This window comes from Daldinia decipiens (genome assembly GCF_022478715.1).
Source record: "Daldinia decipiens strain CBS 113046 unplaced genomic scaffold F4813scaffold_11, whole genome shotgun sequence".
NCBI classification, from domain to species: domain Eukaryota; kingdom Fungi; phylum Ascomycota; class Sordariomycetes; order Xylariales; family Hypoxylaceae; genus Daldinia; species Daldinia decipiens.
In genome coordinates, this window is record NW_026054554.1 from 300,417 (window position 1) to 313,360 (window position 12,944).

Sequence of the window (12,944 nt, forward strand, 5' to 3'; positions counted from 1 at the left end):
GCACGTGGGAAATGATCCAAGTATAATTCTAGAAAAGGTTCAATGCTACGAAACGATACCGAAGTACAGACTGTATGTAACTCAACTTTAGACAGGGTATATTTAAGCTTGATTAATATCCACTAAAGCACATATGCGGCGTATGTAAGCGGTTAGAGTCTGATTGGCTATAATTTACGACTATTCGTACGAAATGCACCGATCCAAATATAAACCCTTTTTATAGCCCCAAACATCGCCTCAGAGAAGCAAAGAATAGAAACCTTCATTTCTTAATATGTCTTGGCATCATTAAGTGGCCTGCTCTAGGAGTAAAAAACGGGTAGGCAAAACATGTCTGCGCATCAACACTTTCTAAACTCCTTGTAACCCCTTTCCGCTTCCGGAACCCCACACTGCCGCGGACCGCGGGATTCGGCATACGGGAGCTAAACTCCATTTAGGCACCTACATGTGGTCCCATGTGGTCTCATACCTCGGTTTCGACGCCGGTGTCTTTTTCCCCGTGATGAAACATTCCGCTGATATTTCCTTTGAGCCTGCTTAGCTTCTCCCCGACGTGGTTAGCCTCTCTTGCTGGCCTCCACTGCATGATGCCACGATGTTTGCGGTGAAGCTGTTTGTGGTGGTCTTTGTAGTCGCGCAGCTGGTTTCGGACTCCTCTAGATCCATCGTCTGGGTTGTTATGTCCCGGCGCCAACACCGACGTAGCTGCTTCGCTAACCCCATCTACGGGGTTGCGAAAGATGTTCTTAATTTTTTTGACTTTCTTGATATCTGAAAAAGATAAGTGAGAGGAGCTCGACGTTCCAGATCCGGCGCCTTCGCCCTCGTCGTCGGAACTAGAGCGTGACGAATCATCGTTAGTGTGGACACGGAGCTTCTTCTTGCGTGTCTCATCTTCTGAATCGTCACCACTCGTCACATCGTCTTCGTGTTCAGATTCGTCTTCGTCGTCGTCGAGCTTCTCGTCTGTGATTGTATCTAGGCATTCCATAACATTCCGCAGGTCATTATTCTTAGCTTGAGAGGCATAGTTCTTGTGATAGCCAGATAGACCACGCCAAAATTTTAATGACAGCTCGACTTCGCCTAGAGGTTGTTCACCATCGATCATGCCATTGTAGTCGTAGCATGACTGGGCTTTGCGGAGGCCATCCTTCGATCCTTTCCACACTTTTAAGGTTCGTATTTCGCTCTCCTCATCGGCGATCTCATGGAGCCACATGACCGCAAAGGCGGCTGTTTTATCCGGTCCAAGCATGGACTCGCGGAATTCGATCACCACGGCCGAAGCATATCGCTTACGCACTGCCAAGAACACAGCCTCGTGCTCCTTTCCGCCCTTAGACACCCACTGCCCATTTTCCGGATACATCTTCGCCTTTCCCAAGTTCGTGCGTATCTTGATGCGATGCTCTGTCAACGACCGAGGTAAATCGGGTTTCGCCTGAATGAATCCGCGTATCTCTAGGGTCCCATAGTCCCATCCCCTGAGATTTGGTGGCAGTTTAAGCTCCACGCTTCGCCAAACCATGCTAATACGAGCCCGACCGTATCCAATGCCTCCAACTACTATAATGCCATGTTAGTATCTATTCATAACGACATGAGACAATTATCAGGGTTGAATCTTTCAATGACATAGTGTCCCGATAACCAAATGCGAAAATTGTCTTCGATCCCAACTTACAAGGGTAATTCTCCATCACCTGGCTCTTTTTAGCAAGCACCTTCGCCAGGGGAAGATAAACAATCCCTATCAGCGGGTCGTCTTCCCGCTCGCGAGAGTCCCATACACTAATGATAACCTCGCTATCCCTCCAGTCCCGAACAAATCGCTCGGTTCCAGCATTGAAGAAAGGTTTTGAGTTCTTCGGCTTCGTTCTTGTCCTGTAGATCTTTTTGTGGTTGAATATGACGGTACAGTAGCTGTCGGGCATATCGTCGTTCTGCTCAGCTTCATCCTCGTTATCGCCGCCGTCTCCTTTATCTTCCTTTTGAAGCCTCTGTACTTCGAGCCCCGTAATATTGTGGATCTGGATGCTGAGAATACCCGAGACGAAGTCATCAGGTGGCGGGGCTGAGATAATCATGGCTTCTTCAAGTTCCCTGTAGTCTTGAGCTTTCTGTTGCTTCACTTCGTCATCATCCGATGGCTTGCCGGCTTCCCGCAGCTTATGCTCAGATAATTCCGAGACGTGCTGTCTAAGTTGATCGTGAGTTCTTATTTCTCCGTCGACGGTTTGTTGTTCAAGTTCTTTAGGCGTGATTCTTAGCTTCGAAAAATATCCGACAGACCATAGTAACGATCCTGGCATCGTCTCGTCGGGATCTTGGCCAGTAAATCTATCCTCGCGGTCTCGAAAGTTGTTCGGACGTTTCATAAGAGACTTGAGGTCTACCTCTACTTGGCCTAGATCGTCGTCTGCCGACCATTTATCTGAATCCCATAATTGGAGCCGCAGCTTTTCCTCGGCGTTCACCTCCTCTGGAGTCACTAAAATGCTTGCCCATTCATACCAATTTGGCTCATCGTCACCTGTAATGATACGAGTCGAGGCAACAGGTTTACCGAATTTACCCCACGATACAGTAACATATGAATCGCTTGAGCCTTTCATAGGCCCGATCCCGCCGTCACCTTGTTTAAAGCCGCGCGCCTGCTTAATGAAAATCCAGACGATACCTAAGCTAGTCGTGTCCTTCTTAAAATCTTCTCCTACAAGCATGTCCTTTAGGTTCAAAGTTAAGCTCTTAGGAGCCACATATTCCGCGAGAGCAGCATCGATTGCCGAGTTAACGAAAGAAGATATCAATGGAACATCCGTCAAGCTAAAGCTATGCTTTGAAAGGGGGACACACGAGAGACTAGCCTTTGGCTGTCCGAGGAAGGTCATAGTACATAAAGATATGAATGGCGGGTCCGGTGTCAGCTGAAGCCGGAGTCGAATAGTCATGATAAGGCCCTTAAGCTCAACCCATACGGGGATAGCGACCTCCCCTGGAAGGTAAAACTTTAGGTAAAGGTGAGCATTCTTAGCTTTGGCCTTGACCGACTTGCCGGACGAGCGGCCTCGATAGGCGAGCGCAAGCTCCAGGTTCACGAAGTCGCCTTCTTCCGCCTCCATCCCCTCCCGCATGGCCACTTGCTCCTGTTCCTCTTGCTTCGGATCTTTACCCTTCCCCTCAGCATTATTTTCCTGGTCATTGGCGCTTTCTTGGGGATTTTGCGGGTCTGTTCGATCGTTTCCGGTCTCCTTGTCGTCCCCCTGAAGTTGATTATCGGAACCCACTGTTCGACTAGCCGCACCAGTCGGCAGCCATCGCACGCCCAATATCCGAATAGCCTCGCTACCCTGTCCCATATCGTCGACGCTGACCATCTTAATAACCTTGGGGAGGGATGCTTGCATAATATCCTCGATTTGATCGACGAGGGAAGCGAAGAGGTCTGGGTTAACAAGCGGCCAGATGGACGAGAGCAAGCTATTCAACCATTGAGTCGATTCAGGAAGCTCCTCGTCGTTACTCAAGATAGCCTGCTCTGCTCGTCGCGCAGCATCCCAAGTCTCGTCTTCAAATAGCTCGCTAGTTTTCTTACTTATCCATTTTCCCATACCGATAATAGTTATCGTTCCTAGCAAAACAAACAGAGTTGTGCTGAAAAGGACGGACCAACCCGGCCCAATGAAAACTGTCGGGACAAACAGTAGAACGATAGCCAGAATGCCCATTATAGCCAGGCCAGCATATACTGTCTGCTCGTAAACAGCGGCGAGTCCTTGTTTTGTGTGCTCGAAATCTGGCGGCGGAAATACCCTCTGCATCCCATTATAAGCCTGTTGCGACTCGTCACGCTCAGAGGTCAACTCTTGGTCTGACTTGGAAGCACCTTGTGGTCCAGTGGCAGTATAATGATGTAATCCTGGCGCTGGGATATTTTGAGGCGCCGACGTGAGATCCTTCTCAGTCTGATCGTGTATGATAATCGGTAAATGGGTAACGGGATCGGTGACTTCGCGTCCTTCACCATGCCTCTTAGTTTTCTTCATCGCCTTGCGCTTTTCTTTCGGGTCAACAGCGCTTACTACAGCTTCAGTTGCCGACTTTCCTTGTTCACCTCCCTTCTTGCCGCCATCTTCCCGATGATCATCAGGCTCCTCTTGCCTTCTAGTATTATTGGTAGAATCTTGCTGTGTCTCTTTGGATCGACTGCCTTCTTCTTCCTCTTCCTCTTCTTCGGGGGCATGCGGGGTGTTATCGGCATAGTTATGGTTCGTAGATGGGTATGGATAATGTCGAGACTTGGGAGTATCTTCGCCTTGGATGACGGCTTTCGCAGATTGGAACGCCCGCTTTGGTCTCGAATCGTCCTCTGGTCCTTGTTGCGCTTGCTCCTCGTCTTCTATCTGTCCTTCCAATTCTTTCCTGTGCTGCCTGTAATTCTGGACGGTAGGGATTGGATGTTTGGCGTTGTGAGGTTTGCCGTACTCTCTTCCTGACGCATCTTTCTCAAAATCCGTCTGGTTCGTCATAGTGTGCTTGCGCGGATGTTAGATATTATTCATGAGTAACAAGAGTCAGTAGGACCCAGGAAGTGCTTTGGGGATGTATTTATGTGGTAAAAGATAGAGATCAGAAATGATGGTTTACGTAGAGAAGATAGAGAAGATAGAGAAGGATACATTAAGATATTAAGAATGCGCGTGCGGCTAATGATGCTCATACGAGAATATTATAGTCCAGTGATATACCAGCCAAGACTTAAGAGGCGCAAAAGATATGTACATTGAATATGCCATTGGATGTGCGTATGTTGGATAGTTGGATAGTGCTGTATTATGAGGTCATCGCCTTGTGGTGTTATATGTATTGTATACCTATACCAAATACACCATTTATAGTGGAGTCCAAGTGACGCAGCTAAAACCAAGCGAGTTTAAGGTGTCTGAAAAAGCTCCGGCCTTAACAGCAGTTAGGTTAGCTTCTCCACAGCGGCAGTGCGGCACGTTAGCTTTAGGCAACTTTTAGATTAGTGCTAAAAGGTACCAATGTAATCCGTAGGTACGTGCTCTATTATTATATTAGGTAAGCCATATATTTTTTCTCCTCCACCTTTCATCACATGGATTTCGTCCGTTTCCAACTAACACTTCATTCTCCTCTCCTCCGACACGTAATTTGTGTCACAACTCTGGGCAATAGCAAACAGGACAAGTCAATACAATTTTACCTTTCATGACTTCATAATTAGGTACTAACCTCTGGTGATCATTATGTGCCCATTTTCGATTCATTTGGGTCTTTGGGCCGAAGAAGGTAGCAATGATGGTATATCTCCGGATCACTCTCCTTAAGTTTGGGTAATGGGATCTTAGCTATGACTTCGACGCCGAATGGTAGCTGCTCAATATCAAAGCGAGCTGAAGAATAGCTAAGGGAGATCCAGATCCCATTATCAGCAAGGTATTTCCTCACGAAAGAGGCCATCCTTGAAAGGGCCGTATTCCCACCGCAGGAGACCGCGTCGACGGTGCTTTTGTCCACGACTATGTCGAATCTCTTATCTTGCAAGAAGTCGCAGGCAAGTTGTGTTACATCTGCGACGATGTATTTCATCCTTATGTCACCAAAGGCGACCTTCTCTAGCTGGCGCCCACGCTCGATAGCTAATGGTTCGTAGTCGACATTTGTCACGTCTAAGTAGCCTCTCGAACGGAAACAGTTCTGCAAGTCACTTGTGCCTGAGCCTAGATGGAGGATTCGGGGCGCGTTCTCGTAAGTATGCGAGGGTGTCGAGAGGTAAGGTTCTATGATGGACATGAAAGATTCTGACGACGCTAGCCACTCGAAAGATGTCTCAGACGAGAATCTCTCGTGCCAATAACTCTGCTTCTCGAAGTCGGCGGGCATGGTTTATCAAAGTGGGCTCGCTTGCTGCACCACCTGCACCACTGAGTAGATGTGACAGGCAGGATGATTGAATATCACTTATATATATACCTACTTAATGATCTTGAAATAGCTCACAGTTAATTTCTTCCCCCACGCCGACGACCCATAAAATCATGTGAAGTCGTAATTTTCCCACTTTCCAGTTACGGTCAAATCAGATGGGGACCTTTTGCCTTTTAAGGAGCGGCACGTGTATCATATGAACCAAGAGACCGGATTTCAGAACTCGATGGCAATGCAGTTTCCACTCGTTACTATGGTCTTATCTTTATTCAAGACAATATAGAAAAACGAAGAAATGAGGTTAATACAATCAAACTGTCCTAACACCTATTCGACTCTAGTATAACTCTCGTACAACAGGCCACCCTTCAAGCAGCGCAAAAGAGGGGATTTTATATCCAACCTACTGCGTTCCCATTGCATTCTCGCCTGCACCCCGAACTTCAAGCTTCTAACATGATACACCCGCTAAGAAGTGCATTCCGTATCCACCAAAGCGAGGTGCTGGGTTACTCGAGTAGATGTTGAGGGATTTACACTACATCCCGAGTAGACCTCGAACAACCCGTGTTTTTTTCCTGATAGTTAATTCTACTTTAGTAACATCCGTACAACGCAAACCAATGTGAAATGAAATAACAATAGAAAAGGAAAATCGGAAATCTTCCGGTTACGGAAATCTTCCGGTTACGGAAATCTTCCGGTTACGGAAATCTTCCGGTTACGGAAACCCTTTATAGCCTAACACAGTATCATCCTCCTGAACATCCCCAGGTAAACCTCGGATATTCCATTGTCGTACTGAGCGGGCAACAGCACCGTGATGGTAGTCCTACCCATGGGGCGGAAAAGGGGGTATTCTCCTTGAGGATTTTACGACCTCTGGAACAATCTTGAAAAACGCACGTTATTGCTGCGTTTCAACGGCTATTCTTCCTCTTCCTCTTCCTCTTCCTCTTCCTCTTCCTCTTCCTCTTCCTCGACGTCGGGCGCGGTAGCCTCGTCGGTCTTTCGCCTCTTGGTTACGCGCCCAGAAAACACCGAGCGCAGCGGCGTCCTGGCCGGGCGCTTTAGAGATCCAGCGCTCCAGAGCGCGTCTCGCAGCAGGGCGGAGGTAGTCAAGCGTGCAGCCCGGCCCTTGGGCGCGGTCAAGCTGCACTTCCGCGCGACTCCGTCCTGGACTTCGATGGTGTAGGGGGGCTCCTCTTCTTCGTCGTAGTCTTCAGAAGATATCTCCTCGTCCGACTCTGCGACTACTCGTGCCATCAGTGCAGGAGGTTGGGTATCCGATGGATCTGGATCATCGCTAAAATGAGTCGTCGGAGCCGCCGGGACCGTTAATACCCTCGGAGACGGGTCAATTCTCTTGACCTCGTGGCAATATGTTTCGACTGCTGCTAAAGGACCCCTTCGACCGATAGGGTTTACGGTCGGTAAGGTCATGGTGACTTCGTATCTCAAGTGGCCAGCGTCCAAATTCATTATAGTGTTGGTCCCGAAGTTCCTATCTTCTACCCTGCCAACTGGCCCGTGAGTTGGTGTAAATCCATTTGGAGGTAAGTGCGCATGGCGTATCGTGTTGTAAATCCAATTTCTGCAGCGGTGAAATTCGTCTATCACTGGCCCTGGTATATCTATGCCAGCTTGGATATATCGAACCATTTCGAGAACCCAGTGCATCAAGGACTCGAAGCCAACCTATTATACAAAACCATATCTAGTCAGCTTCTTCATCTTACCCTTCTAGAGATCCAAGGAAAAGAAAATATTCACGGGCGTGAATCGAAGTTACTTAGTTGCAATACTTACTACTCAAAGTTAGCCATTGTATACATAATATTGCCTGTTAAATATCATTGAAGATGGCTCCAGGAACCCAAGTCTAACAAGCGTACACGTTTATACGTACCTTCAATCTGCCTACCACCATCATTTTCCCACCGATTGGTTTGTTCAGTCTTTATCGCAAGATGGTCCATTTCAGCGTGATCATCTGGGAGCATCTTTCTGTATTCTTCGAAAACCGTGACCTTCCACCTCGTGTATTGATTGATAAAATAAACGATCCACCTGAAAATTCGACCGTATCTGGTTCTCTGGCCACTGGGTTGTTTTTGTTTTGCTATTCGCACTACACCAATAGATTAGCTTTGTATTTTATTGTAGTAGTAGGCTCTAGTACAAGGAATCGGTACACATACGAATTGCAATAGCCTCAACCCTATTCAAACGGTATAGGGCTCGGAAAGATGCGTTTGTCAGACCCCTAGTGTCGACGCCCGTTGAGTTCTCGGTGTACAAATGCGGGACACACACCCACACGGCGTCCATCTCTATATCTGCAGTGTGAAGATTGTAGTTGGCGGCATTTGTTCTTCTCACATGTGCTCTATATACGTCACGACGTTCCCAAATGTTGGGGGTATGATTCATTGCATATTCCAAAAATCGATTCCGGGCTGTAAACCATGCCCGACACCACACGATAACCAGAGACATCATTTCCGGGAGGGTCAAGCCACGGAAGGTATCATGACCGAAAGCCTCTGTAAGTGTATCGTGGATCCATTGCGACCTGCTATTCCCAAATTCAATAACCGAGTCAAATTCACCTAGCAGCTCCCGAGCTGCGTTGTTACCATAAACATTCGTTGTAACACCGCCATCCTGATATTCCAATGCAATTGGTTCATAATTTATGTAATGGCGATATGGCTCAGGTAACTGGCTTATTGCTCCAGCGCGTGGGAAGGCCGCGTTAACTGGAATATCCTGTATGTAAATTATGACGCTCGCACGATCCCTCCGATTCACCGTCGCCTCGGGACGGTAATTTCGGTAACGCGGCTTATTGACATCGTTGTAGGTTTTTGGAACACCTTCCTGTGGCTCTGCCATTGTGAGTTTAGCTTAGTTGAAGTAATCCGGAACTACGTTGGGGGACCATTAATTAGGAATACTCAGCTAGAATTCGCCTCGACTCCAGAATAGAATTAGGTGACTTTTGTACTTAAACACATTGTTTGTAAGATTCTATTGTCTATTAGTTATAGGATTATATTGGACATTAATATCGAGACAATAACGCCCCAGGCGGCTACGGAAACGTCTGGGAAGGGACAAAGGAATATGGATCCGGAATAAAATCAGATTCTCTTTGTAATCTATACGCTGCAATCCCTACCTGTATATTGTAAAGGCGGTGTTATATTTCTATTTTTTCTCTATTTTATAAAAGAAATTGGAGCATCCCCTAAAGTCATCCTTAGCTGATATCGTGGCTCTTTCAAAACGGGATGAGAATTCCTATATCGAAGAGGATTAGCTGTAGGTTTAGTTGGTATTTCGACAATACTTGAGTGATGCTTGAGTGAACGAACGGAAATTCATGGGTACAGGAAGCATACATAGCTCGAGCATAGTATATAATAATTACTATGCTTATACGTATACCTGATAAATACCTTAGCTGTGACTATTTTTCCTTATATACAGTGACTAGCCACAATATTTTGATGTTTAGGACCCTATGGGCAATATCCTTTGTCTTCGAATCGATGTATCACGAGTTTCTAGAATTATAGCTGGCAATGTTTGTTTAAGGAAAGTTTATGTATTCATCGTTCATAATTTATAACTATGGGTATGCTATTTGAACAACTCAACGATAACCCTTATTCAACCAGAGTACTGCTTAAAAGCACCTCATTAGCAGTTGTTTTACCCGTGATAAGAGTTTAGGTGTTAGGACTACCTACATAGGTACCTACCTACCTAAGGTAAGCTAACGAGTTTACGATAAAAGGGGTAGTTATGAAGTATTGGCCCAAACAACTTAAGTGCTTAGCCCAGGTATTTAACATGTGTCTTAACCTACATATAGTCCCTCGTTCACGCAATGATATAATTTCATAATATTCCACCCAAAGTAAATCTCAAACCTTAGAGCAGTGATAATGCAGTACAACTCGACACGGCAAAGCTATGTTGCTCATAACCAGGTACCTAGTCTAAGTAACTAACTGAAAACAAACCAGTAAAGTTGATATATCGAGAATAAGGCTATTCATCTGGTTAATAGTTGCGAATCCCAGGGAAATTAAAAGTAATAGTTATGTTAATTTAACTTAGTATTGTAAGATATGAATTGTGCAAAAAATGCAATTTCGAAACTAAGTGCAATGCGAGCAAGACATTGAGATTGTCTTGGCAACATTTAGCTAACCATGACTAAGTATCGCTAATATCTCGTACGGCTACCTGGTGAGCCCAACACTCCGCTGAAACGTTCCCTTACACCCTACTTGATTGTGGGGGAGGGGAGGGGGGGGCGGGTTGTAGCTGAAATGAGACACCCAGGTGTTGAACATCGAAGGGCCTAGCGAAATCAGGTCGTACGCAGTTGTGAGTGGGCAGGATGCGTTCTTTCGCCAGGCGTTGATCTTGATGGGTTCACTTTGCAGACTAATATTCGTTCACGTGAATCGTTTATTCAAGGATAGGCGTGTGATTTTCTGACTTTATCTAATGCCATCCGCCTACATAGTAGCACAGGAACGGCTGCATGGTATTTCATGATATAATTAAGCGTAGGCCTGGAACAAGAAATGTCGAAAGGTCATTATTCGCGATAGCCTAACGAAGGAGACGAACTAGTGTACAGCGGCAACTGAAGATAATCGTGCATAGTAGCGGCGTAATATCCCTCTCGACTCGAAGCAAAGTTGCCCGGTAACCTCGCATTTGCGGTGGTAGGAAAATAAGGTACCATAGCAGCATCCCTCAAGTAGGGTTCTCTGAAATGTGTTGCTAGAGTTGGCCTAGATCCGTTCTACTGAATCGGTGAGACGTCTTCTCAAATTTGCTCAAGAACCACCAGCAAAGCGCTTTGCCCGCGCCTCGGCCTTTGCCTTTTCAGATGGGTCGATTTGAATACCAGGCTTCCCCTTTGCGCTAGTCGGCCTGCCCTCTTTTCGAGGAGCGCCATTCGGCCTACCGCCTCTAACTTGGCGAAAACGACCCTTGCCTCTTTGTTGACCACTGGGGTTTTGTCGTTTCGCGCCTCGTTCACCTTCGGCATTACCACCTTCCCGGCCTCGCTTTGATGGCCTCTTCTCGGGCAGCGCGGCGTCGAGACCCTTCACCAATGAGGATTCATCTACACCTACACGGAAACGCTCGGCACGCTCAGTTTTCTTTTTGTCCTCGTCATTCTCAACTACGCCAAATCGCTTGGCTCGCGCGGCACGCTTACGTGCCTCTTCATCTGCATTAGACGCGGGAAGGTGCGCAGAAAAGTCTTCTTTTGGAGCTTCTGTCTTGGCGGTTTCTTCAGCTTCATCCTCAACCGGCTTATCTGTGGCCGGAACAGAGTCTGGAGCACTCTCCACAGGCTCAATAGGCTCGGCAGACTTCTCTTCAACTGGAGCTAGTGTCGGTTCAACGGGCTCAGCGGCTGTCGTAGTTTCTGAAGGCTTTGATGTGGTCGGGACTTCATCATCGCTATAATCAATCTCGTCCTCGTTTTCGCGAACGGGAGCGGCTATTGGATATCAGTATGTGCACATTAAACGCGACATTTAAAATAAATACTGACGGTTCTGAGACTTGTCATGATCTTGCAGACGAGTGATTAGGTCGGCCTTGTTACCTGTTACAGGTAGGGATTTCTCCTGAAGGAGTTTCTTCAACTCTGGAACCTTTAGGGAGGCGTAGTCGGACATCGTGAGGGATGCGCGACGCGACGGGAGTGGCAAGAGTCGTCACGGGTGAAGTAATAAAGGACCGAGTGAGTTGTAACCTTGAATTAAGATGTAGAAAGTGGTATTGCTGATGCAACGGCGATCTTGTAGTTTGGCTTTGTGGAAATTATAGTAAGATGGATGAGAGAAAGATAGAATGTAAAGAATTGAGAATGAGCAATCGGTCGCAGCGCGGGTACTCAAAAAAAGGTACGTAAAGTTAAGTACCTTTTAGCTTTGTATCTTGGAACTTACCCTGCATTGAATGGCAGGACGCGTTCGCCAGGAAAACAATGGGCTACATGGATACCTTAGGTACCTACCTACCTATGTAGCTCGAGATGTGCTTTGTACGCACTGACCACTACAACGTGGAAGCTACGTAAGGTACGCCAAGACCTTATCTTATCACTGATTCTGTTCCAATTTCGCTGTATTCCGTATCATTATCAGTGATAAGATATTTCGTCATGACAACAGCCACTGCTCAGGTAAGGACGGTAGCAATATTTTTTAACGAAAGCTTTTAGTGTGTGGATCGTTTTATTATTATTATTATTATACCTTAGGTAGCTTATACAGGTATGATATTGACGGGTTCTTGTGCAAGGTTTTTTCGCACCTAATTATATGGCAAAGTGAAAGAATGCGCGAACCTCTAGCCTTGACAGAATTATGCCTGAGTACCTAAATAATAATTTAACATAAGTAATAGAAAGGGTTATCGAACTTGAATGTATTAGACGGGCGTAGAAATCTGTACCCAGTTGTGGATAATAGACGCCTCCTTTTATTATACGTAGAGGCTAAAATCCTACTCGAAAACCATATAGCTGGGTCTCAAATACAAGGCCACTACGAGCTCGTATATTAGGTAGTGAATAACCAAGGGGCCAAGGGAATCTTTGGTTTTTTTCTTCACCAAGTATGACGATATTGATAGAGTCCTTGCTTCGCGGTTCTTTTCACCGATAGTTGGCGATAATTAGTATGTTTCTTTTTGGAGGTGCGTGTAAGTGAGACATGCATGTAGCTAAGATGCTTAGATAGATAGGTTATCTTACATATGTAGGAGGATTAAAGCATCAAATTCATAATGGTACGTAACCTAATATAACCAAGTAACTCCTGAAACTTGCATTGAATAGCGCACATGTATGTCTCGACTCAAAATCGGAGTAGCGAGCGGCGGTGAATATCCTCGCCAAGTAGCGACGACTAGGTAATCCGTACATGAATTGC

The 12,944-nt window shown here is 46.3% G+C and overlaps 4 protein-coding genes across 4 annotated transcripts; all 4 read right to left on the minus strand.

Annotated features, from left to right (window-relative positions):
• Positions 1-4,927, minus strand: F4813DRAFT_355067 (uncharacterized protein). The gene is made up of 2 exons (XM_049242821.1): positions 1,694-4,927; positions 1-1,575 (listed from the first exon to the last, which is right to left on the minus strand). Exons 1-2 carry the CDS (start codon positions 4,536-4,538, stop codon positions 470-472), a joined length of 3,951 nt encoding a protein of 1,316 aa, XP_049100859.1. The 5' UTR covers positions 4,539-4,927; the 3' UTR covers positions 1-469.
• A 114-nt stretch (positions 4,928-5,041) lies between these two features.
• F4813DRAFT_355070 (S-adenosyl-L-methionine-dependent methyltransferase) lies at positions 5,042-6,053 on the minus strand. Its single transcript, XM_049242823.1, has one exon. The coding sequence runs from the start codon at positions 5,914-5,916 to the stop codon at positions 5,278-5,280; it is 639 nt and encodes a 212-aa protein (XP_049100860.1). The 5' UTR covers positions 5,917-6,053; the 3' UTR covers positions 5,042-5,277.
• Positions 6,054-6,888: 835 nt separating this feature from the next.
• F4813DRAFT_388154 (uncharacterized protein) lies at positions 6,889-8,859 on the minus strand (the record flags this gene model as incomplete). Its single annotated transcript, XM_049246658.1, has 3 exons — positions 6,889-7,659; positions 7,857-8,092; positions 8,163-8,859. 3 exons carry the CDS (start codon positions 8,857-8,859, stop codon positions 6,889-6,891), a joined length of 1,704 nt encoding a protein of 567 aa, XP_049100861.1.
• A 1,967-nt stretch (positions 8,860-10,826) lies between these two features.
• F4813DRAFT_388155 (uncharacterized protein) lies at positions 10,827-11,684 on the minus strand (the record flags this gene model as incomplete). Its single annotated transcript, XM_049246659.1, has 2 exons — positions 10,827-11,503; positions 11,558-11,684. The coding sequence occupies 2 exons, from the start codon at positions 11,682-11,684 to the stop codon at positions 10,827-10,829; spliced, it is 804 nt and encodes a 267-aa protein (XP_049100862.1).
• Between the last annotated feature and the right edge of the window lie 1,260 nt (positions 11,685-12,944).